At 40.2% G+C, this 25,028-nt stretch overlaps 1 protein-coding gene across 6 annotated transcripts in view; it reads left to right on the forward strand.

Annotated features, from left to right (window-relative positions):
• The window catches only part of auts2a (activator of transcription and developmental regulator AUTS2 a), a 1,241,941-nt gene that overhangs the window by 829,555 nt on the left and 387,358 nt on the right, over window positions 1–25,028 (forward strand). For all 6 annotated transcript variants that reach the window (XM_051930719.1, XM_051930723.1, XM_051930722.1 and 3 more), the window contains one exon: window positions 2,036–2,065. In XM_051930719.1, the coding sequence (XP_051786679.1) occupies window positions 2,036–2,065 (30 nt within the window). The remainder of the gene's footprint in view (window positions 1–2,035; window positions 2,066–25,028) is intronic.

Consider the following 25,028-nt stretch of genomic DNA (forward strand, 5'->3'; position numbering starts at 1 on the left):
TTAATACAGTGTGCTAAATACCAAAATGACCCCTCATATCCATAAGGGGGTTGTAGCTGAGTTGTTGAGGGTTTCCAAATAACTCAAAATAAAGCTACCAGGAAGGCATTCCAGCAGTCAGTATGTCTCATTTCCAAACAAGACTCCAAGAAAAAGTTCTTGTCTCTGACATTCTGTCTGAGGCTTAATTGTCTAGGTTGCATTTCTTAAAGTTTCTATATGTTATCTACATACGCAAAACCATATTTACATAGCTTAATGCTAACATAACAGTAACAGACAGAAAACTCTATGCCCTTAATGTTTTTCTGACTAACAGTTCATGTTTCTTTCTAACTGTTTTAAGTACAATCTGAGGAAATTCTATTGTCTAAAGTACAGCAGAACGTTAAGGTCATTCGATTAACTTGTTAGCTTACAGGGGGTAAACAGAGTCTTCTATTATCTATGTGAAAGCTTCATTCTATTCAAATTCAAACCAAGAAAAATTTAACATTAACTTACAAGATTTGGCTCTTACAAGTATCATACTGTATTCATGATCAGCAACCTCAAAATAGCATAAAGCAACACTTCACAAGGCTTTATTACCAGTTTTCATGTTTTTGAAGTTTTCTGTAAAGGAGTAACTTTGACTCCTTGTATCCCAAGTTGGGTGTGAACCCCAGGGGTCGTTTCGTGTGGCATGTACAACTTCAAGTCCAACTGATCATTTTTGCTGAAGATGCCTGCTGGTTTACTCTTTATCATAAGGGTGTAATTTCCTGAACAAAATAAGATTTTGGGGATTTTTGAGTGTAGAGGTTTTGGGGGAGACCCCAAAAATGCTTGATGTCTTGCATAAATAGACATCAAGACGAGTCGAACAGTATATCACATGTGAGAGTTTCTTGTACCTGTGAGTCAATAGGTGCCAGACCAAAAAAAACTAAAGTAATCTCAAAGCACTCATGAGTAATTCTTATGAACACAATTCGTGTTGCATGATGCACAAGTCAGTTATAAATTCATTTACTCAAATACACAAAACACATGCATTTTTTGCTGAAATTTAGTTATAGTTATTCCTGGAAGAATCAGTGCACACCATAAAGAGTAAACACATTCCTATAATACGGCACCATTTTTTTGATTTTCAAGATCAACTGGAGATCAATCATCAATCATATGGAGAACATTTCCAAAATGGGATTTATGCCCTGGACCTGCAAGGCCACAGGATTGATCACGATACTACCATGCCTCTATACAATACCTGTAAAGAACACTAAATGTAATGTATCAAGTAATAGTAAAGACAGTAATTACAGTATATATAAACAGTAGATTTTATTTATTGATATTTATTATATTAAATATTATCATCTATTGAAAAATAAGCAATTATCAATAATTGAAGATTATTGATAAAGATGTGATAACCTTTCCTCATCTCATTTTGTTCTCCCAGTCGCTTCTTTGTGTCAAATCAAAGAGTAACTTTCCTTTCAACATAGAGGGAAGTTTCCGGTCTGGTTTTGTCAAGCCCTGTCATTTTCTTTTCTATCTCCATATACACTCCACCTTTCATTTCAGCATGAATGGAGTGACATGTACAAGTAAAAAAAAAAATTCAGCAATCAAATGCAGAGATGGTCCATTATGCATTTGAAAACCTCTTAAACAAACTCAGACATTTTTTTTGACTGAATTCCCCCTGGGTATGGAACAACTCTGAAGCTACATTTTTGTGCAGAAAATTTACCCCCTAGGGAAAATTGTTGGACTGCAGTGCAGCGCAAAAAAAAAAAAAAAAAAAGAATGTATAGGCCTTCTGATGTCAAATGGCCAATGTTAAATGGAGGGACGGGATCAGCTGCTGCCTGATTAAATTAACATATGATCCAGCCCTCTTTGATGGCCGGACAGAACTGTATCTCCAGCGACACACAGAAGCCTGTTTTATGTAGGCACGTGGTGATGCCTAGTATTAAATGTGAAAGTCAATTGTTCTTAAGTGGTTCTAAAATGCATGTTCTTTTTGTTTTCTCCGCAGTGTGAAAGTGAGAGTGACCTCGATGGGAAGGTAAGCAGACTATAGTTTATATTTGTAGACATAACCAGTGTGACAGTTTCCAGTTTTCCCAGTGAGCCTTGGTCAATGCAGCAAGGAACAGGTGTCACCCTGAGTTTTTGTTCCTTTATATTTTAACTGGGTTTTTGAACTTACAAAATGTAAGTGGAAATCAAAGTGACATCCACGATGTTTTCTCAAATGTGAGGTATAGACAACTTTTTTGACTGATGCATCAAAACACTATGTAAGTTCTTTAATCACAAATTGCAATTCCATGATGTATGTGATGACTTTTCATACTTACCTTTCCTGTCGGGAATCAAGTTTAGTTTAATTCTGTATTATTCTGGTTGTTCTTCATTGAGAGTCAAGTGTAGATGTGCCCCTTTGAGTTTCAAAGCTGTTTCTTCAAAATTATAGCTTTAAATATTTGTAAAAATGGCAAAGGCACTACACAAGAATTAATTGAATAGAATGTAATTAAGTAAGTGTGTCTTTGCAATTTTTTTACTCCTACCACAATATCCTTTGGAATATTAAGGCTCTTTGCTAAGTGAGCGTATGCTTTGGAAATGAGGTGGTCAACAGTTTAAGGAGAAGATTGACAATTTGTTGAAAAAAAAGGAATTCATTAATAAACAAATACACGTTTTTATTTTTAAGTCTTTTTAAGGAGCTCACAGACTTGGATGAATCTAAATAAAAAATAAATAAGCTAATCAGGTTGTTTTCAAATGCTGAATGATTTTTAAAACAGTCCATAAACCTCTTAGCATGCAAGTTCCAGAGGGTCTGAGCAGCATTAGCAAAGGCTCTTATGGATGAAGGAGGATACAGTCTAAGGCACTGGGGAGCTTGGGCATTGAGAGCTTTGTATGAAATGAAAAGGATTTTAAAAGAAGTGTTTCATTGGGTGTCAACGTAGAACATGGCTGTAGTTTTGGTTTTTGGTTCCAGTAAGCATTCAGGCAGCTGCCTTCTAGATATACTGAAGCTTACTGAGGGATTTGTTGGTAATGCCACAAAGCAGGCTGTTACAGCCATGAAGTCTTGGGGTTATGAGGCTATGTATGAGAATTTCAGCATCAAATAGCACAATCTGGTGACATTTCATAGGTGGAAAAGGCAGATGTGGTGATCCACAATGATACCACGTTTACCAGCTTGAATGGAGAAAGACCCGCCAGGTAGTATTTTAAGAGATTTTTAGGACAATTATTATAACTTGTGATTTTTTTTTTAGAATTTGCTTTGAAAAGTTCAGGTTTTAGTGAAGTGGCAACTGAAATGAGAATAGATTAACAGTCATCTCCCCAACAGCAGTAGATGAGGCCTTGACTTGAGGTAATCATTTAAAGAACAAGGTTATGGAGGCCTACAACAAAACTAGCATGATGTGTAGCTTACAGAGCATTAGAACTGATTCACGGTTGTTTAGCAAACTCTCTGCTGAGGGCCTGTGAGGTACAGCTTGAACCGGATTATGTAGGTGATATGCTAGCCATGAGGGTTTGCTTGAATATCTCAAATGAAATAGGAATCCTTAAGCTCCTATTTCAGGTGACTGAAGGAGACCACTGCTGATTTTGAGGAGAGCAGAAATTATAACCTAAAGAAAGAATATACAATGTATTGACTTGTGTAGTTTGCACTAAAGAATACTATAGTAACAAATGTATTTTACACTAGACAAAGTACCTGGTATTGCCCAGCTATATTTGTATAATGAGTTAAGGTAACTTTTTTTTAAATGTTCACCATTTTGTAATTGCTACCTGAAATGCAAGTGTCATATATGTCATCTCCCCAACCTCTCTATCAATTTGCCTTCTCTCTTCAGTCGAGAATCTGTTCTATTTTTGTATGATTAGAATCCATAATTGCTACAACTGTTGTTGAGTTGGAACTATGAATCCTACTTCTTTGTATTCCCTGGTTTAGTGTGGTTTCATGAATAAATGTTTAATCCCACTGTGGCTGATGGTGAGGAAGCTGACGGACAAAGGGACAATTGTTGGGGTACCACCTCATTAACCCTGTTTAATCAAACAAAATAAAAGAAACATAAAACGGGTACAGAAACACACAACTTAAAGAATACTGGTGTAGGATCAATCATTCTGGATTTTTCTCATGCTCTGCTCTCTCCTGCAAGCATCTCTGGCTTTTAGTGTACTCAATTCCAGGTCGGCATAAAGACACCACCTTTCCATGCCGTTGCTTTATATGGCTGATTATCTTGAAGGGGTGGGGCTTTCTATGGATGTCATGGCGGATGGGAGTGCCCTCATTGGGCATCTTCTCTGAGCTGTATAGAAAGGACAGGATACCGTTAGTGACAGTGCCATCTCTCGCCCTGGAGGGGTATTGCTTACCTCAGCTGATCTTGTTTGGGATACACATGGATACACATGTGTGACACCAGATTAATAAGATAGATAGGGTTTTGAATAATGGAATTTGTGGACTGTGAATATCATCTACAGCTCAGAGGGCTGGTGTTCACAGATATTACAAGAGACATCACCAGTGGTGGAATTGAATGAACAGTTATTCATTCAACATTGATTTAAAATTTCTAAATATCATGGCATTGTATTGGCGTCAAGTCTAAAATTATAACTGCCTTACTGTAAAATGAGCTTGAATAAATGTATACCATCAAGGAACAGTAAAAGCCACTAATACCGTTATCATTTATACTCCTTATATCACATTCTGAACAGCGACTCAAACATGCTAAAAATCCTATTTCATTCTATTGGCTTATCTCTGTTGTACTTAGTAGCAAGATATAAAATAGCAATGGCTTTTTCTTAAATGTAAGGTTTTGCTTTGATAAAAAACGTAGTATCATCAGTTCATTTCAGAATTATTGTCACATTTATACAGTGCAATAAAATACTTACCTGCACGCTATTCCTGTCTAGTGGGATGAATCTAACTCCTTTGGTTATGTATAACACATTGCTCCTTAAAGGTTTCATTACATCTTACACTCCTATTGGATTCTTATATTCTTTAGTAAAGGGATCCAGATGAAAATAAGGATAAAACTGTCTTTTAGAAATTTAACATGGCTAAAAGCAATCCTCAATGAAATAAAAAGACAGAATCTTAGACAAATTCTATAATTTAGCAAAACAATTAAATTGTTAGTTGAGAAACATACAATGTACCTGCAGTCTTAGTTGAGATACTGCTTAGGCTGGTACATAACTTTATGCATGCTGATAAAGGCCATCCTCCCATCAACCCTGTTTGCAGTACTTTTGCCTTCCTGGAGTTATACTCCCCTCATCGGCACTGGTTTTTGGGTTACCTTCAACATTACAAACCCTCTCCCCAATATGCCATACAGCTCATATTTTATGTTGGACCAACGGCAACACACATGCAACATTTTGTTAAAATCAGTTCAGCTGTTTTTGTGTGATTGCCAAACAATCTAACAGATAAAGTGATTATGATTATGTTTATATAGACAGTGGCTTTCTATATAAAACTGAAGCCCAGGGCACTACATAAGTGAGGATTTATGGCAAAATTGTTTCTGTTTATTTTTAACATTTGGACATCCAGGCAGGTGAAGAGAGTTGCTAAGGGTCACATGGTTAGTCAAGATGAGGACTCAACTGACAGCCTTGTGGTTTTAAGCTCAGCGCACCAGCTCCTAGGCCAGGTTGATAGGTCAGTAGTCTGTGGGATTGTCAGCATCTTCTTGAGACCTTTGAAAATGGATGAGACACTGGCATGTTTCAGGACTAACACAATGGGTGTAAAAGGTGTGAAAGATAGTTAGTGTATGCAGGTAATGTTTAGGAATGCAGACTGATAGCCAAGTTTTGCTGGTTGTTCTGTAAATGTCTCATTGCTTCTACATATCCACCTGTAAATTATTTATGTCTGGATTTTTTTAAATGATAGCGACATCATGAATTATTCATTTAATATGAATAGCTAATAAATATGAAAAAATTATTCACAACCTTGTTTACTGATGAAATTCCTAACATCTTTTGACCAAGAAAGAAAACTAAATCTCATTTTTTTTACTTGTTACTTATATGGGTCTCTGAAAGTTCCTGTGTGAGCGCAAGAAGCATGCAGTAGATATTTTGAAAACTTGGAACAAGGTGTTCAGAAAATAGGCTGGAGGTCAATGGAGATAATGTTGCTTCTGAGGGCCTGCAACCATCACAATTCAGACTGATTTGAAATTTTCTCTGGGAGCACTTGTTAAAATGCTATTGTCCTTTTTTTCTTTTTGAGTCAGACCTTGAAAGCTCCAAAATTGCAAACGGCGTGCTGATTACCATCTGCTGATCACTAGCTTTTCTCACTGAAAAGACCCTGCTGGTTTTCTGTGGCCTTCACACCTTATAATCTTGCCTGGACTTCTGCTGGAGTCCTATTGCAATTCTGTGGCACAATACCCATTCCATTTTCTCTTTGCCGCTATCACTGAGCTCATTAAATCCAAGTAAAGTTCATTTGGTTTGCAAAAGTTGCAAAGTCCCTGTTCCTATATTCTGCTTGCTAGTGACCTGTTTACCTTGCTCTTTATTAACCATTTAAAGGCATTGCTTTCATTTACTGAACTAATTGTTAAGGGTCATGTAATGGGTTGTTTTGGCAGCGGGGGGTGTAAAGCAGAAGCTAAGAGCAGGTGGGGTACTAGTCAATTGCAGAACATACTTATTTATGCCGGGACAAATTAAAGTGAGTACTTATCCTAACACACGTTTTTAGGTTGCTTGCAGAACTCCGTTTCCTAAAGGGAGAACTCCACAGAGATGGATAGTAAAAGGGCTGGGATTTGAACCCTAGCCCTGAGTTATGAAACAGCAGGATTAGCCACTATGCATACATTTCTTTAAAGCATAAGAATGCGTGGCATTTGACAAATATGAATCTATCCAGGCTGTAAGGTTAACTAACAGCTAAACTGACCCAATAATATTGCAAATAGAAAATCACAGTTCACAATGGCCCATGAAATACTTTTTTGTGAGCTTTTCCTGTATTTAAAACTGTATGATTGACTTTTAAAATGCTGGTTTGCACCTTGCCTGCTGAAACAGTCATGAATTGTTGGTCCTTTGGAAAAGAAGCAGACTGTAGAACAGTGTTTCTCAACCTTTAAGTATTTGCGACCCGAGTTGTCATAACAGTTTTAATTGTGTCCCCCTAACATTTTTTTGAAACCCTAATAAAATTTATTCCTATATTTTTTGCTGCCGATACACCACTACAAGTTTAGTAGTTCGCTACGAATAGCGAAATTACGCCACATATGGCAACATTCGGGGGCACGCCCCACAGTTTGAGAACTGCTGCTGTAGAACAAGGTGCCAATCCCCAATTTCCCTGCTTGAGACCTGAACTGCATATATGACCCATGTTGGTTTGGGATAATTTAGTTTTTGAATACTTCATATACAGCTATAGGTGCCCATCAGAAGACGGGTGCAAGAAATGATAATCCAAACTGTGTGGTTAGCATTCTAGGTTGCTGCAGAATAATCATGTGAAATTAAAATAAATGAGGGTAGGGTAATATAATTTAATTTTTGTGTTTTAAAGGGTTAATAAGGATTATAGACAATGTTTATGTTATTATAGTGATTTTTATTTTATTTGAACTTTTGATCTGTGTAAAAAGGCAGCTAGTCTAACTGCAGAAAGAGGAAGTGTTAGTAGAGATTGCTAAACTAGCAACAATTAAACTTGCAATTGTGTAAAGGGTAGCAAAGGCAGAAGAAAGGTCAGAACCTTAAACTGGTCATTTTCTGGACTTTCCAAATGCTGAAAAGTGAAGACCTCAAACCATTAGTTATCTTTGTGCATGCACACTTTGTGAACATGTGTTGATATGGTTTGTCGATAGCAACTGGAGTGTTCACGTGACAAGCTTAAGAAAGTCAACAGCTTAAAGTGAAAGTATTTAATTGAAGAGAGGGAGAACCAGGAAGGAGGAAAAGCAGGAAGAACGTCACACACATTGTGTGCATCGGTGAGCATCCTCTAACATAACTCCTGAAATAACCAGGTTGTATTATTGGTGATTTGCCAAAGCCATTAACTTTTATTTGCTTTTGCTTTTTGGCATATTAGTAATCTTTAAAAATGTTAAATTCTATATTGCTTGCCTTGTTGCTCCGTCTTGCCATCTGGGGTATAGAGAGAAGAGAAGACATCCTCTAATAGAAGAAGTAAAACCCAGTAGCAGTCGGTCCTGGGTACAGACGCTCTGTATGCATTCTCCCTGCGGTCTGTGTCACACTTGCTTAGCTTGGAAGGAAAGGATAATAGAACCAGAGCTGGGGTGGAGGACACTATATATGTCTACTTAACAAAGAATCTGGGCGTGTTATTTGAGAATAAAAGTATCTCTTTTTTAGGATAGGGTCATTCCCAAAACCCTTCAATGATAAAACAGCCATAAATCCAAATCTATATGAAAGTATGTGGAAGTCGTTCAGCTGATTGCACACAAAGCCAGTTCAAACATTTCACCTTTTTCTGCTTATTTTTGTCTAATAGTCTTTATGCTGCAATTGTATTTCTGTATCATCTGGAATAATAAAGCAGTGTGGTAACATGCAGTAATGGTTTCAGATTCTAATTGCAGCATTGTGGCTGCAGAGAGGATCACAGAAGGGTGAGCTGTCCACTTTAGTGCCCTGTTTAAAATATGCGTGTCCATTACTGCACCTTGAATCCAAATTGGTAAATCCACCAAGCCAGGGACACAGAAGGATTTGAAACATAAGCCAGATCAAGTCAAGTAATTTTTTGTTTATAATGAGCCAAACCCCAGAGTGATCTTTCTTGTTGAATCTTGCAGGACCTGCTTTCAGATCGCAGACACTCACCCTCACAATCCTAAGAAAGGGAGAGTGTGAAAAATGTTTAGTAGGATGGACAAGATAATGTGTTTTTGCACATCAAAGTGAGTTTTCATCCTTAGTTTCACATTGTATGCCCCATTGGAACTTTTAACAAATGCCCCCATTTGGCAAAACTGCATGGAATCGCTATAATCCTAGTCCTTAATGATCGCACTTGGGGACGGGCTACTAACCAAGTTTAAAATTAACCTTTTTAAAAAATCCCTGCGTGTTTGATCTCTTTTTAATGAGGGTGGATTGATTGGAATAGCCTGAGCTGTGCTAACAAGGCTGAGGGGGATTGAGAATGTCGCTGAAAAGCGGCTCATTTACATGAGGCAAGAACTGAGAAAGCAAGAACTGTGGGCTATCGCTCTCTACCACACTATGCTTGTGGAGGTTAAAACTCTCTTTCTGTGGAATCTGTCTGCTATTTTAAACCCAGAAAAGGTGCAGGTGATACAGTATGCACAACGCAATGCCATAGAAGTACATATGCAAAGGTTTTAGCCCATGGTTTAACACACATTTAATATACTTTAACACATACTCAGTGTTCAACTCTGCACCCCTAGGGAGGGTAACAACACCTTCAAGAGTTAGTGCCTGCAATTTTAGTGGTTACAGTAATAACATTCCTATCAATAATATCCATACTTATAATCAATTTTCATAACAATAAGACTAATGTCACGATGATAGATAAAGAATTATCAGCTATTATGTGGAGTACCAAACAAGGCAGAAAAGGAGTAAGGTCTCATAAAAAGATCTAAAAAAAGGGGCTGAGGCTTCCCTAGCCTATTCAGAATAGGCCTCACCCAAGGAAACCTTACCCCAAAATCTATTGGTCAGTTTTAGCTACACGAGCCTTTAAAGAAGTTTTGGTTTTAAAAGTTTGAAAAGGTCCTTATATATATTAGATGTCTCTCAAGGGAGAGAAACTGTGATCAGACTCTGACTTGAAAAGACAAAGAATCTCACTGTATTCATTTACAATGGAAACTATAACACAAATGCTCAAAAAGAGCAAAAGGATTTGTCCAAAATGCAGTCTAAGAGAACAAGTCCCAAAACACACACTAGAAGTAAAATTCCAATAACCAGAGCAAAAGGTGATAAAAAAAATCAGTACAGTGATCCCTCGCTATATCGCGCTTCGCCTTTCGCGGCTTCACTCCATCGCGGATTTTATATGTAAGCATATTTAAATATATATCGTGGATTTTTTGCTGGTTCGCGGATTTCTGCGGACAATGGGTCTTTTAATTTCTGGTACATACCTCCTCAGTTGGTTTGCCCAGTTGATTTCATACAAGGGACGCTATTGGCAGATGGCTGAGAAGCTACCCAACTTACTTTTCTCTCTCTCTTGCGCTGACTATCTGTGATCCTGACGTAGGGGGTGTGAGCAGGGGGGCTGTTCGCACACCTAGACGATACGGACGCTCGTCTAAAAATGCTGAAAGATTATCTTCACGTTGCTATCTTTTGTGCAGCTGCTTCCTGAAACGACATGCTGCAAGGTGCTTCGCATACTTAAAAGCTCGAAGGGCACGTATTGATTTTTGACTGAAAAACAAACTCTGTCTCTCTCTCTCTCTCTCTCTCTCTCTCCCTGCTCCTGACGGAGGGGGTGTGAGCTGCCGCCTTCAACAGCTTTGTGCCGCGGTGCTTCGCATACTTAAAAGCCAAACAGCCCTATTGATTTGTTTGCTCTATCTATGTGACATTCTGTGCTCCTGACAAGCACTTCTTTGAAGAGGAAGATATGTTTGCATTCTTTTAATTGTGAGATGGAACTGTCATCTCTGTCTTGTCATGGAGCACAGTTTAAACTTTTGAAAAAGAGACAAATGTTTGTTTGCAGTGTTTGAATAACGTTCCTGTCTCTCTACAACCTCTTGTGTTTCTGCTCAAATCTGTGACCCAAGCATGACAATATAAAAATAACCTTATAAACATATGGTTTCTACTTTACGGATTTTCTTATTGGAACGCAACCCCTGCGATGGAGGAGGGATTACTGTAAATCAAAAAAAAAAATAAAGCAATACTTACAAAAGAGTTCAGCAAACTTCAGTGTACTAGTGCTGAGATACTCGCCCTTAGCTCAATATTTAGTCAGAGGGAGGTTTCAGTAGCAGTGATGTTAGGGTGGCTCTGCCTCTTGGGGTAAAACATACAGAATACAAGAGAGCATAGCACCATACACAGATATTAAATAATAAATAAACCAAACAATATTAAGAAAAAGTACATAATTACAATAAACATATGAAAAATAAAAGTTGAAAATGAACAAAAATAGGCATGAAAAAGGAAAATAAACATAAGATGAGGAACAGACCAACAAATGTTGTCATAATCTGAGGTCACTGAATAAAACTTTTATTATCCATAATCCTATTCTTTCGTTAATAGCCACACCATAGTGATATGATAATTACCCCCAATCAGGAAACACAAAATTTGGGTAATTCACTACCAGGTTATGACTTTAAACATATAAAAATCTTTGCAAATGAATTAACCACACAACAGATATGGGGATTAACTATAAATAATTGTGTACTGTATGTTTCCTGTATCTTATACATGTATTGATTAGCCACTGTCATAGAAGATATGGGTTGACTGGTACCCCAGTCATAGTGGATGGTTCCTTACCCAGCCAGGAAGCCATGATAAAGGAAGGATCTGGATGGATGGATTGGCATTCCGACCGCGTTGGTTAGTAGTATGAGGGAAGGACAGAGGGCGACTTCCTCACAAGGCATTGTATTCCTCCAGGTGGCAATGTCCCTCTGGTGTGGCTCTCGTTTGGTCCACAGAGCTGCATAGGAGTTGTAGTTTTTCTAGACAGCTCTGTTGGGGGTGCGCTAGGGGTAGGTGCTGGGATTAGGTTCCCGTGTTACGAAGAAGTACCACTGGACCTGGAAGTGCTTCCATGTGGCAGTCCAGTTGCATTGGAAGTACTCCAAGGTTCGTGTTGAACAGAAGCCGCTCCACCTAATCTAGCAGTCAATATTTGTAGGCGGTGTTGACGTGAGAAAGGAAACAAAATGAATGGAATTGTAACTGATTTATCAGGTGATAATACCCTGTAGAAGGTATTTTGTTTGAATAAAAACTTCTTTCCTTGCACCTGTGACTGTGTGGGTTGGTTGTGTCTGGTTCTTTGAGGTACAGGTGTGCACACTACAGGTCACACAACATAATATGATAGGAATAAACGAATGTACTAAAAAACATGGGAAAGTTAAGGGTTAGTTGCACTTTGTCTACTAATTACTCTATTATAAGATTTGCTTAGCTGCTTGGCTTGCCACATGACCACTTAGAACTGTTAAAGAGGGGTTGTTTGAGCAGAGCACAGGCCAAAGCTATAAAAACATGAGGTACATCCTGTGGGACTATTGTCATAAATAAAAAAAATGAAACAATGGAACATTTGGGAAGAAATGAAAGACTTGGATGGGACTGGTAAAGGGACCAGATGGCACTACTCTTCGAAGTCCCATTAACATAAAAATGCTGTAAAAAAGTGTAAAAAAGACTTAAATACCACCCCAGCCATTGTAGCAAGAGGCCCTGCCAGAATGACTGACTAGGTCACTGCGTAACACAAGAAGATCTTCCACCTGAGCACTAGACATATTGATTGTCTGCTATCCGTCCAGGTTGCACATTTCACACCCATATGTAATAGCTTAGCTTCAGCTTTAGGCACATTTGTGCTTATGGCTTTATAATGAGTGAATAAAACGCATCCACTCCCCTGCTTGATTTCTGCACACTCTGTTTATGGTCTTTGAGTAACTTAATGATAAATGACACATGCAGTCAATCCTGGTTTGGTCTGTCTGATATCAGTGTCAGTCAAAGATATAATAGCCTGACACCCGACCAATAGAAAACAAAAAGAGGTTAAATTGGGGACATTATAAGGGAGGTAGGGTCACACTGTGACACCCCCATTACAAAACAACACCCAGGAGGTAGTAACTGCTTCTTTGGTAATCAAATATCAACAATACCCACACTCTTAAAGATCAGTTAACACCCCAGTACTGATGGGAAAATAACATCAGTTACTTAATTATTATTCTGTGCATACATCCAAATTCACTAACCAGTCTTCACATTATCCATAATCTTGCCCTTTTGTTTTTGGTGACCACACCCATAATATAGTTGGAAAATGGTAATTTAGTGTAAATAAACTGTAGTGTTGTGATGCTGAATACCCCAGTGTCTGTACATACAGTTCCCATTTAGGTTTAGTAACCACACTCACAAAACTTAGTAACAGCTCCATTATTTAGTCACATTCCTAATAAAACCACCCACTCATACTCCAGTGTCATGAATCTGTGATATAGTTTCCCTGAAACCTTTTTGTTATGTTTTGGTATTTTTATCATTATGTTACTTTTTATTATTTTTAAAGTCATCACAAAACATCAGTAGGTGCAATTGAAAAAAGTTTCAGAATTATGTTACAAAGATGTCTTTTCATGGCCATGGTGTTTATGGTTGCTGTGCCAATTACTGGTAAGGTGACATGGAGATCACATGATGTATTGTGACATCACATGTCATCTATTTAATGTTTTGTTGTGAGGAAGTCAGTATCCTAGTTTTAAAACACTTCTGAAATGAAAACAAAATGTGTTACAGTGTGAGTTAAGGGAATATGAACTCAAGCTTGTGTTAGGATATTTGGCATGTGATCAATTTTGTTTATCACCCCTTCCTGCTTTGCTCTTCTGTTTTTGTCATTCTTAAATTTTTGTCCCATTCTGGAATATGAGGGTTTTACCTGTCCCATGACTACATGTTATTTTTCCATTCTCTGATACAATTCTTAAAATTCTAAGATTCCAAACTCCTTTAGTCTCCTGGCAAGTTGTGTCTCCTTATCAGTACAACTAGTTTACGGATAAGCATACATCAAACTTGCATTTGTTCTTTATTTCGCCTTATACAATTTCTTGTATTAGAAATTTGTTAGTTTTCGCACATCCCTTGGGGTCAGAGCACAGGGTCAGCCATTGTACAGCGCCCCTGGAGCAATTACAGGTTAAGGGTCTTGCTCAAGGGCCCAGCAGAGTAGGATCTCTTATGGCAGTGACTGGGATTCGAACCGGCAACCTGCTGGATACCAGCACAGATCCTTAGCCTCGGAGCCACCACTCTGCCCCAGTGATCACTTCCTATGATATTCAACACCAAGATGCACAAAAATGTGGAACACACCTTCAAAAAATCCCTTAGAAAGGCCTTACCCATTCTGATTAAGGTCTGAGTCCCAGGAATAGGCCTGTCCCAGGCAGCCTAATCCCAAACTCAGTAGGTAGGCTTTAAGCCTGCACAGGTCCAAAAACGGGGCTTAGGCTTTTAAAGTTCAAAAATACTCACAAAAGGGAAAATCATAAACCTTCAAACCCACAAAGCAAAGTTTCTTCAAAAACATTGAACAATTTATTATGAAATAACCAAAGGATTGGAAAATATAAGACTTGAGAAAAATACAGGACAAAAACAGGTTTGAAAAAAATGCAACACCTAAAAGCCAACAAATAATAACCACTAAACAAACACAGTACTTTTTAAACATGAGCAGAGCTCCAGGAAATCCACAAATCAAGAAGAATGCCAAAAAATGAAAACCGTCATCTACCGTAAATCAATGAATAAGCTGTTGAGCCTTCCTCAGCTTCGACTTAAATTTTGCTGAGGCCAGTTCTCCAGCAGCCTAAGTAGGTGGCCTCACCTTTTTAGACCCCACATACCGGCAGCAGGAGAGATACAAAAATACACTAAGTGCAAAGTTGACCTAACACCGCATTATTCTGGAGAAATCAGGTGAATAGTACTGGTGAGCTTGTTGAGCTGAATTGTCTGTTCACATCAAAATTGTTCAAATGTTCTAATAACAAAATTACTAAACACTATATGAATAAAAATCATAATATTATGATTAATAAATGTTATAAACATTAGATTTAAATAACAACGAAAAGGTTAAACAAACAACAGATTACCTTGAATCAAGACAACCACCCTATTTGCACCATAAGAGTTGTTAGTAGTAATTGTGACAGTTTGTTACCAGCTTTACCCTTTAATCAGTGACCACATGTATATTACATTAACCACACCTAGGAATCAGATAACACAAGTGTGGGGTAACCAATCACAATGCTTTGTTACTAAACACACCCCCACTTTCTGTTCCTATCACAGTTCAACTAAGAGTACCTACACAGTTAAAGGTTAAACCTCTGGCACTGAGACAACCAATAATCTGACTAGGATCGTGATTCATGAGCCTATTCCTGCTAGCATGAGGTGGAAGGCAGTAAGAAACCCTGGACAGGGCGCCAGTTCATCGCAGAGTGAACACATGCACACCAAACACACACTGGGGCCAATTTACAATCACCAGACCTTTAGAAAGATAAACAGACAGATAGGTAGGTAGGTAGATAGACAGACAGAATTGTGTTAAATATCAGTAATCTCCATCTTTGTTAATAGGCACACACCCTCATGGTTAGTGATCACACCCATAACAAAGTACACAGATCCAGTAATCACTTTAAGACCATTATGTGACTTTCCCAGAGATTGTAAATTGTAGCTTTCATTTACATATTCTTAGGTAGTCAGAGGCAATCTGCATTGCACTCCCGTGAACCCAGTCACGCTATGTGATATACGCAATGACTGACTCCAACTATTCAACAACTTGTTCCAACATATTGGAGGGGGATCTGCGTGCATGAAAACCGACGGCCAATGAATGCTACTCAGGCCATACAATGCATTTAATATAGCAACAAGGAATAAGAAATCTGTGTGTTTTTGGAACTCACATACACATAAAAGGTTCATCTTCCAGATGTCTTGTATTTTACATACCAAAACAGAAATGAAAATGGAAAAAAGAAAAAAAGGGCAGAGACTGCAACCGAGCTTGCTGTACCTGTTAACTCTTCATGCAGCACGGCTCTGTCAGGCAGCACATTACAATAAGGGATAGACATACATTTCCTTAAAGATCAGCACTAAGTCTGTAAATGTGACATGGCCAGCTATTTTCAGTTGTTTAAACTGATTTGGTCCAGCGATAATATCAGCAACGGCAGTTAGCAAGTCTGACTAATTCAAACAATGGTGGATTAGTAAAAACCAGCTCTACAAGTAACACCCTCTCCTAAAGTAGTCATGCGCCTGGTATCAATAAACACACCTTTAAGTGATCACACCCAAATGCAAATGAACATTATCAAAGTAATTAATAATCAAGGGTCACTAACCAGACTCTTTATGATTTTAGTCCATTTGTCAGTAATATACTTGAAAGCTATTATGGTGGGCAACCACTTTCTTCCTTTTAGCAGCCATAAGCATTCAATTTAAACAATTATCAAATTAAAACATAAAATTCAGACTTGTACCAGTTTTCTCAAAATACACTTCAATTATAGTTCATTTTTTTATGACTGATTTTCTTTAATATACCAAAAGCGTATCCAGTCTCTGTGATTTATGCTTCTTTTTGAAAAGCGGCTGTGCAAACACAAACGAGAGCGCGTTCATGTTTCTGAATTTGCACCTTGACATTTATAGTACTGGGCACGTGCACATAGGCCAGGCAACACGGCACTGGTGAAAGAATCCTGTGAAACACAGCTGCTCTACGCACGATCCCTGTTCTCTTTGCTGATAAGATGTAGCATCACAGAGAAGACTGCTTTATAATGATAAGTGGTAAATTATTAATAATCAAACCGCCGGTGCTGTGCATTCTATTAAATATATATCAGTGTGAAGGATGTCGGAGGCATGTTCTGTTGTGTTAATTTAAATTCAGCGTAGGCAGTCTATTACAGAATGTGAGGACACCATCAGTTTAACAGGTCACGCATATTCAGATGAAGACAAATGTTGGTTATTTGATTTCCTTAAAATCAGGAAATGAAAAAAGTGTTCTCTGGAGAAATCATGTTCTGCCTCAGTTAGATGATAGACGAAGGCATGTAGCCGAGATAAGAACAGGCACTCGCTTCACGTTTTTATCTCTGAAGGACGGTCAGGACTGTCAGCTCGCTGACATGAGCATTATCCTTGTCATTTTAAACAAAGTGACCTGTATGAAAGAGCACTCTGCCGTGACATGATAATGGTCCACTGGATGACAGGTAAAGTACATGTTATAAAGCAGGGCCTTGTACTGTTATTATTATTATTTTTTGGTTTAACTGACAGTCTCATACTTCCATATTGCAGGCATCAAAGACCCCTCCTTTTTCAATTGGATTTTACTAAATGCTAAGCTTCAGAAAAAGTGCTGGGGGTGGTAGTGATTTGGGGGGGGGGGGGGGGGGGGGGGGGTCAGGGTGGAGGACAATTTCAGTCAGGCTGTTACTGTACAGTCTCACTTAATGCACTGACGAACAAATAGGTTGCTTTAACCAAGGCGGGAAGACGGTGCTAAGGAAAAACAGATAGAAATGGAAACCGTGACCTGAAACAGACTGTGACAAGAGTGTCCACCCTCATTAAATTGTATGCAGTGGCCGCTTTAACATTTGAACAGTCTCGGTCAGTTGATCTGTATTTTATCTAGCACATTTCATAAAGCCCATAAAACACAAAGAAAGTAATACATTGCAGTACATTAAATGCACCGTAACAGTATAAGAGCTAGGGTGTCTGCCTGAGGGCACAACAAGTCACACTGAATGACATAAATGTAAGATGACCTTAAATCTTCAGGACAACTTCAGTAAAGCTCTGCAATCTATGTCCTTTGCCAACTGTTGTAGTAAAATGTATTTACCACAAGACAAGCTCGGATGACCAGCCTTATTATTGGGAAAGTGTGATGGTCTGACTAATGACTAGATGCATATTATTAGTAGGATTTATACCCTATAATTTAAATATGAAAGTTTATTAAGCAACACCATCCCAGCCCTGACCCTAATCAATTTTAACAATAGCATGTTGTGAGATAACAGAAAACTGCAAATTTATTTCTTTGATTTTTATGAGCTGTTTATGTAAGCAGTGGCATTTGCTTGAAACTGTTTCCCCAGGTTCTCGCTCTATGCAGGATTAGCAAACGAATTGTTGTTGTCTTAAATGTGTCAAGCATACATGGCTAGCATGTACAAGGTCAATCCTCATGTGCATATTACTAAACACACAAATAACAAATTTCAGGTAATTCTAGATTAGATTAGATAAACTTTATTAATCCCATGGCGAAATTCCGATGCATGCAGCAGCAGAAACACAGAAAACAAGGATACCTGTTCACAGGACAAATAATACAGCCAATCAATCAATCGATCAATAAGTAAATAAAAATAAATAAATAAATGTATATTGCAGATATTTCAAAAGTAATTTAATGAGTGCCCCTGGAGGAAGCATTGGCAAATATCATCCCATTATGGCAAATATCATCCCATTATATAAAAAGGGTGACAAGGCAGATCCAAGCAACTATAGGCCAGTAAGCTTAACATGCATCACAGGAAAATTAATGGAAGGAATTATTAAGGATAAGATCGAGCAACACCTGGCAAGGACAGGAGTTATTCTAAGCAGTCAGCATGGGTTCAGAAGAGGGAGGTCGTGTTTTACTAACATGCTGGAATTCTAAGTGGAGCTTATGATATTATTTATCTGGACTTTCAGAAAGCATTTGATAAGGTGCCACATGAGAGGTTGGGCATCAAATTAAAAGAGGTGGGAGTTCAGGGTGATGTTTGTAGATGGATGCAGAATTGGCTCAGACACAGGAAGCAGAGGGTGATGGTGCAAGGAACCTCATCAGAACTGGCTGATGTTAAGAGTGGTGTTCCACAGGGGTCAGTGCTAGGTCCGCTGCTATTTTTAATATATATAAATGATTTAGATAGGAATATAAGTAACAAGCTGGTTAAGTTTGCAGATGATACCAAGATAGGTGGATTAGCAGATAATTTGGAATCCGTTATATCATTACAGAAGGACTTGGATAGCATACAGGCTTGGGCAGATTTGTGGCAGATGAAATTTAATGTCAGTAAATGTAAAGTATTACACATTGGAAGTAAAAATGTTAGGTTTGAATACACAATCGGCGGTCGGAAAATCGAGAGTACACCTTATGAGAAGGATTTAGGAGTCATGGTGGACTCTAAGCTACCGACTTCCCGACAGTGTTCAGAAGCCATTAAGAAGGCTAACAGAATGTTAGGATATATAGCACGATGTGTGGAGTACAAGTCCAAGGAGGTTATGCTCAACCTTTATAATGCACTGGTGAGGCCTCATCTTGAGTACTGTGTGTAGTTTTGGTCTCCAGGCTACAAAAAGGACATAGCAGCGCTAGAAAAGGTCCAGAGAAGAGCGACTAGGCTGATTCCAGGGATACAGGGGTTGAATTATGAGGAAAGATTAAAAGAGCTGAGCCTTTACAGTTTAAGCAAAAGAAGATTAAGAGGTGACATGATTGAAGTGTTTAAAATTATGAAGGGAATTAGTGCAGTGGATCGAGACTGTTATTTTAAAATGAGTTCATCAAGAACACGGGGACACAGTTGGAAACTTGTTAAGGGTAAATTTCGCACAAACATTAGGAAGTTTTTCTTTACACAAAGAACGATAGAAACTTGGAATAAGCTACCTAGTAGTGTGGTAGACAGTAAGACGTTAGGGTCTTTCAAAACTCGACTTGATGTTTTCTTGGAAGAAATAAGTGGATAGTACTGGCGAGCTTTGTTGGGCTGAATGGCCTGTTCTCGTCTAGAGTGTTCTAATGTTCTAATGTTCATTGAATTGCCTGATAGCATTGGGCAGAAAAGACCCCCAGAGGCACTTCTTAGCAACACCTTTGTTAATCTCCTACATTATCTGCTATGATATGGTTTCTTTTTATACTCTTACTTGGTTTTCTTAAGCTTTTTTTCATGCTCACATTGGGTATGAATCACATAGAATTTTATTTGCTTTGCTTTACATTTAAATTTTGTTTGTTGTATTTGCAATTAATTTGCGTCTTGGTTTGTTTATCGTAGCTGCTACCGTTGTGTGAGCGGTTTCTACCATGTTGCTAAGTTAAGGACCTGGAAGTGACATCAACAGCAAGACCTTATAAAGGTCATAGTGAGAACTTCCTCATCATCCAAGTTTGCAGAGTGAAAATGAAGAGTTTGGCGAGTTTTTCTTTAGATAGTGTTCCTGGAAAAAGAATCTTATGCAATCAAATTTTAGCATATGATTTAGGATTTCGATTTTTGGCTAGGCCACACTGTGTATGACTATGACTTATTGCTGTTTTAGGTTCACGTTTGATCTTTAGGTTCCATATTAAAATCATTTTTTACCTCTCGAAGAACAAGATCTGCACCTCGACCAATGCCTTTTTGCCACTCTTCTAATATGACAACCCACTTATGACACAACTCCTTTCTAGCCGGGTGCAAGTAGGTGGCATGGTGCCCTAAACCACCTTTGTCTCTCTGATTGTCACGCATCAATCGATTCTCTCCATTGAGCTCTTTATTTTTTTTCTTATCATTTTTGATCGTGGCAATTCGTGGGCAACCACTACAGGGTTCATTGTCAATGTCAGGTGTTAGAAAGTATAGGTATTGCAAAAATGCATCTATTACTTATTTACAGTTACAATTTACAAAACTCTTATTTCTAATTGTACCAGACAATATATTGGACTGTCAAGTTTTTTCAATTTAAATTAATGATTTGGATGTCATTATGATGCACTGTTCATGCCTGGTATTAATTTATGTTTAGGTAAAAAAGAAAACAAATAAGTGCACAGCTATAATATCCTGTTGAGATGCAGCTTGATGGGACTAACCCTGAATCTCTTACACAGTATCTGCTCGTTCATAAATGTGAGGATTAGAGGAGGGACAACAGGGGACAAAGTAAAGGGACTCCATTAACATAAGCTGTTCATCCAAATTCAGCATAGGAAAAGATACAAGAAAAGAAAACCTTTTCATTACATAAACCCCATTATGCCTCTTTCCCTACCCCGACATAAATAACCATCAAAAGCTAATGTAATTAATCTATTTTCAATAAAAAGTTCCCAAATGTATTTTGATACAAGAAGGTGTGTTTAACTGTCAAGCACACAACTCTGCTTTCTCTGACATGGGGCTCACATCCCACTCAGACTCCCAACAACAAAGCAAATCAATACCTGAGACTAAATGGTGCACTTCTGGCCATTACATCCCTCAGCCATCTCCCACACATTAGTGACTTTATCAGCTCTAGACATGCGATAAAACAGGTGATGTTTCTTTCAAAATGATGATAATCAGTAAGATCACTGCCCAGTGTCCAGTGTACATGGCAGTAAAGGGTATATATGATAAAACCAGGTCAAAAATGTATTTATGAATATGCAGCATAAGAGTGACAGCTTTTACTGCAAAGAGCCACCATGCAGGGTCAGGGCAGTTCCTGATTTTGCTACAGCTAAAGTGAATTGAACTAAAAAGAAACCAAATGGTGGTTTATGCATGTGCAAATACAGTAGGCAAGATTATCTGTGATCTTCTAAAGAAGCACTTGAGTACGAGTGCCTGCTCCTGATAAGCTAATGAGTGAGTAGCTGGATTTGGGAGGCAGCCTTGATTGCCATCCAGTGCAGATAAATGGCTGTTTTTTTAACAAGTGCCATGTGAAGTGAGGTTTGGCTGTACTGAGGGTCACTCTGAATAGAGGCAGAACTGGAAAATGTGGATCACTAAAACAATCTCTGCAATGAAAACCTGTGTTTACTGGGTAAAATGTGAATATTATTATCCCACCCCCACCCCTCTAACCAAACATACTAAGCACTGAGTAGCTCAAAGTGCTACTGTAATTCTTTCTGAGCTGCTCTGTTACACATGACCTAGCTTTGAGATCTCCTATTTATTAGAAGTTAAGAGCCCTACAATCTCAACGCTCAAAATCCTATACCAGAGGAAGTGCCTGATGGGGACACAATAAAGAATCTGGCCTTGATCACATATAGGAAGAAGTATTGGGAACATCTCATACATGCAGTGCAACCAGATCAGTTAATAATGAGGGCATTAGCAGAGGCAGTCCTCCCAGGTACACCACGGGCAGCACAGATTGTAAGGAAATGGGAAAGAAAAACCACTCTGGTACACCTCTGTAGGATCGGCTTTATCATTTGTCAAAAATAATTTGGAGAGAAGAACACCAGCCATTTATACCTTAGGCAAATTAGCTGTAAAGGAGGTAAGAAAACAAGTGTTTTTACACTTCTGGTGCTAGAGGAAATGGAGTAGGAAAAGTCTTCTGGGTTTAAATGTGAGTGACTCAGCTACTTTGGAATTAGAAGAGGAAACATCAAACTGACCAGTCAGTTCAGAGTTTAATGGAATTAGGAAATTAAATGCCCCTTTGGGAAGTGCAAATAGCTTGACAGTTAGAGAGTGCAATCTCCTTGAGAGGGGCTGGACTCTGTACCATTCTGGAGTTGCCTCCGGTGAGAGGCACCAAGCGGGTGTGGGCATACTTATTTCCCCCCGACTTGGAGCCTGTACATTGTGGTTTACCCCGGTGGACGAGAGGGTAGCCTCCCTCCGCCTTCGGGTGGGGGGACAGGTCCTGACTGTTGTTTGTGCACCGAACAGCAGTTTGGAGTTACCCACCCTTTTTGGAGTCCCTGGTGGGGGTGCTAGAGGGCATACCTTCTGGGGACTCCCTCGTACTGCTGGGAGACTTCAATGCTCATGTGGGCAATGATGGTGAAACCTGGATGGGCACGATAGGGAGGAATGCCCCACCTCGATCTGAACCCGAGTGGTGTTTTGTTATTGGACTTCTGTGCTCATCACGGATTGTCCATAACGAACACCATGTTCAAGCATAGGGGTGTTCATATGTGCACTTGGCACCAGGACATCCTAGGCCTCAGTACGATGATCGACTTTGTGGTCGTGTCATCAGACTTGCAGCCACATGTCTTGGACACTTGGGTGAAGAGAGGGGCGGAGCTGTCAACTGATCACCACCTGGTGGTGAGTTGACTTCGATGGTGGGGGAAGATGCCGGTCAGGCCTGGTAGGCCCAAACGTGTTGTGAGGGTCTGCTGGGAACGTCTGGCAGAGTCCCCTGTCAGAAGTAGCTTCAACTCCCACCTCCGGCAGAACTTCGACCACGTCCTGAGGGAGATGGGGGACATTGAGTCCAAATGGGTCATGTTCCGTGCCTCTATTGTTGAGGCTGCTGACCGGAGCTGTGGCCGTAAGGTGGTCGGTGCCTGTCGTGGCGGCAATCCCCGAACCCGTTGGTGGACACCGGCGGTGAGGGATGCTGTCAAGCTGAAGAAGGGTGCCTACCGGACCTTTTTGTCCTGTTGGACTCTGGAGGCAGCTAATAGGTACCGGCAGGCCAAGCGGAATGCGGCTTCGGTGGTTGCTGAGGCAAAAACTCGGGCATGGGAGGAGTTTGAGTAGGCCATGGAGAACGACTTTCGGATGGCTTCGAGGAGATTCTGGTCCGGCGTCTCAGGAAGGGGAAGCAATGCAGTGTCAACACTGTATATGGTGGGGATGGTGCGCTGCTGACCTCGACTCGGGACATTGTGGGTCGGTGGGGGAAGTACTTCGAAGACCTCCTCAATCCCACTAACATGCCTTCCAATGAGGAAGCAGAGCCTGGGGACTCAGGGGTGGGCTCCCCCATCTTTGGGACTGAGGTCACCGAGGTGGTCAAAAAACTCCTTGGTGGCAGGTCCCCGGAGGTGGATGAGATATGCCCGGAGTTCCTCAAGGCTCTGGATGTTGTAGGACTGTCTTGGTTGACATGTCTCTGCAGCATCGCATGGACATCGGGGAGTGCCTCTCCCTCTGGATTGGCAGACCGGGGTGGTGGTCCCCCTCTTTAAGAAGGGGGACCGTGGGGTGTGTTCCAACTACAGAGGGATCACACTCCTCAGCCACCCTGGAAAAGTCTATTCGGGGGTTCTGGAGAGGAGGGTCCGTTGGATAGTCGAACCTCGGATTCAGGAGGAACAGTGTGGTTTTCGTCCTGGTCGCGGAATAGTGGACCAGCTCTACACCCTTAGCAGAGTCCTGGAGGGTGCATGGGAGTTTGCCCAACCAGTCTACATGTGTTTTGTGGACTTGGAAAAGGCGTTCGACCGTGTCCCTCGGGGAATCCTGTGGGGGGTGCTCCGGGAGTATGGGGTACCGGACCCCCTGATAAGGGCTGTTCGGTCCCTGTACAACCAGTGTCAGAGCTTGGTCCGCATTGCCGGCAGTAAGTCGAACCCGTTTCCAATGAGAGTTGGACTCTGCCAGGGCTGCCCTTTGTCACCGATTCTGTTCATAACTTTTATGGACAGAATTTCTAGGCGCAGCCAGGGTGTTGAGGGGGTCCGGTTTGGTGGACTCAGGATTGGGTCACTGCTTTTTGTAGATGATGTTGTCCTGTTTGCTTCATCAGGCCATGATCTTCAGCTCTCTCTGGATCGGTTCGCAGCTGAGTGTGAAGCGGCTGGGATGGGAATCAGCACCTCCAAATCCAAGGCCATGGTCCTCAGCCGGAAAAAGGTGGAGTGCCCTCTCAGGGTTGGGAGCGAGATCCTGCCCCAAGTGGAGGAGTTCAAGTATCTTGGGGTCTTGTTCACGAGTGAGAGAAGAATGGAGCGTGAGATCGACAGGCGGATCGGTGTGGTGTCCGCAGTGATGCGGGCTCTGCATTGGTCTGTCGTGGTGAAAAAGGAGCTGAGCCGTAAGGCAAAGCTTTCAATTTACCAGTCGATTTATGTTCCTACCCTCACCTATGGTCATGAGCTGTGGGTAGTGACCGAAAGAACAAGATCGCGAATACAAGCGGCTGAAATGAGTTTCCTCTGCAAGGTGTCTGGGCTTTGCCTTAAAGATAGGGTGAGAAGCTCAGTTATCCAGGAGGGACTCAGAGTAGAGCCACTGCTCCTCCGCATCAAGAGGAGTCAGATGAGGTGGCTCGGGCATTTGATCAGGATGCCTCCTGGACGCCTCCCTGGTGAG

The sequence above is a fragment of the Erpetoichthys calabaricus genome, chromosome 8 (assembly GCF_900747795.2).
Source record: "Erpetoichthys calabaricus chromosome 8, fErpCal1.3, whole genome shotgun sequence".
Classification (NCBI taxonomy): domain Eukaryota; kingdom Metazoa; phylum Chordata; class Cladistia; order Polypteriformes; family Polypteridae; genus Erpetoichthys; species Erpetoichthys calabaricus.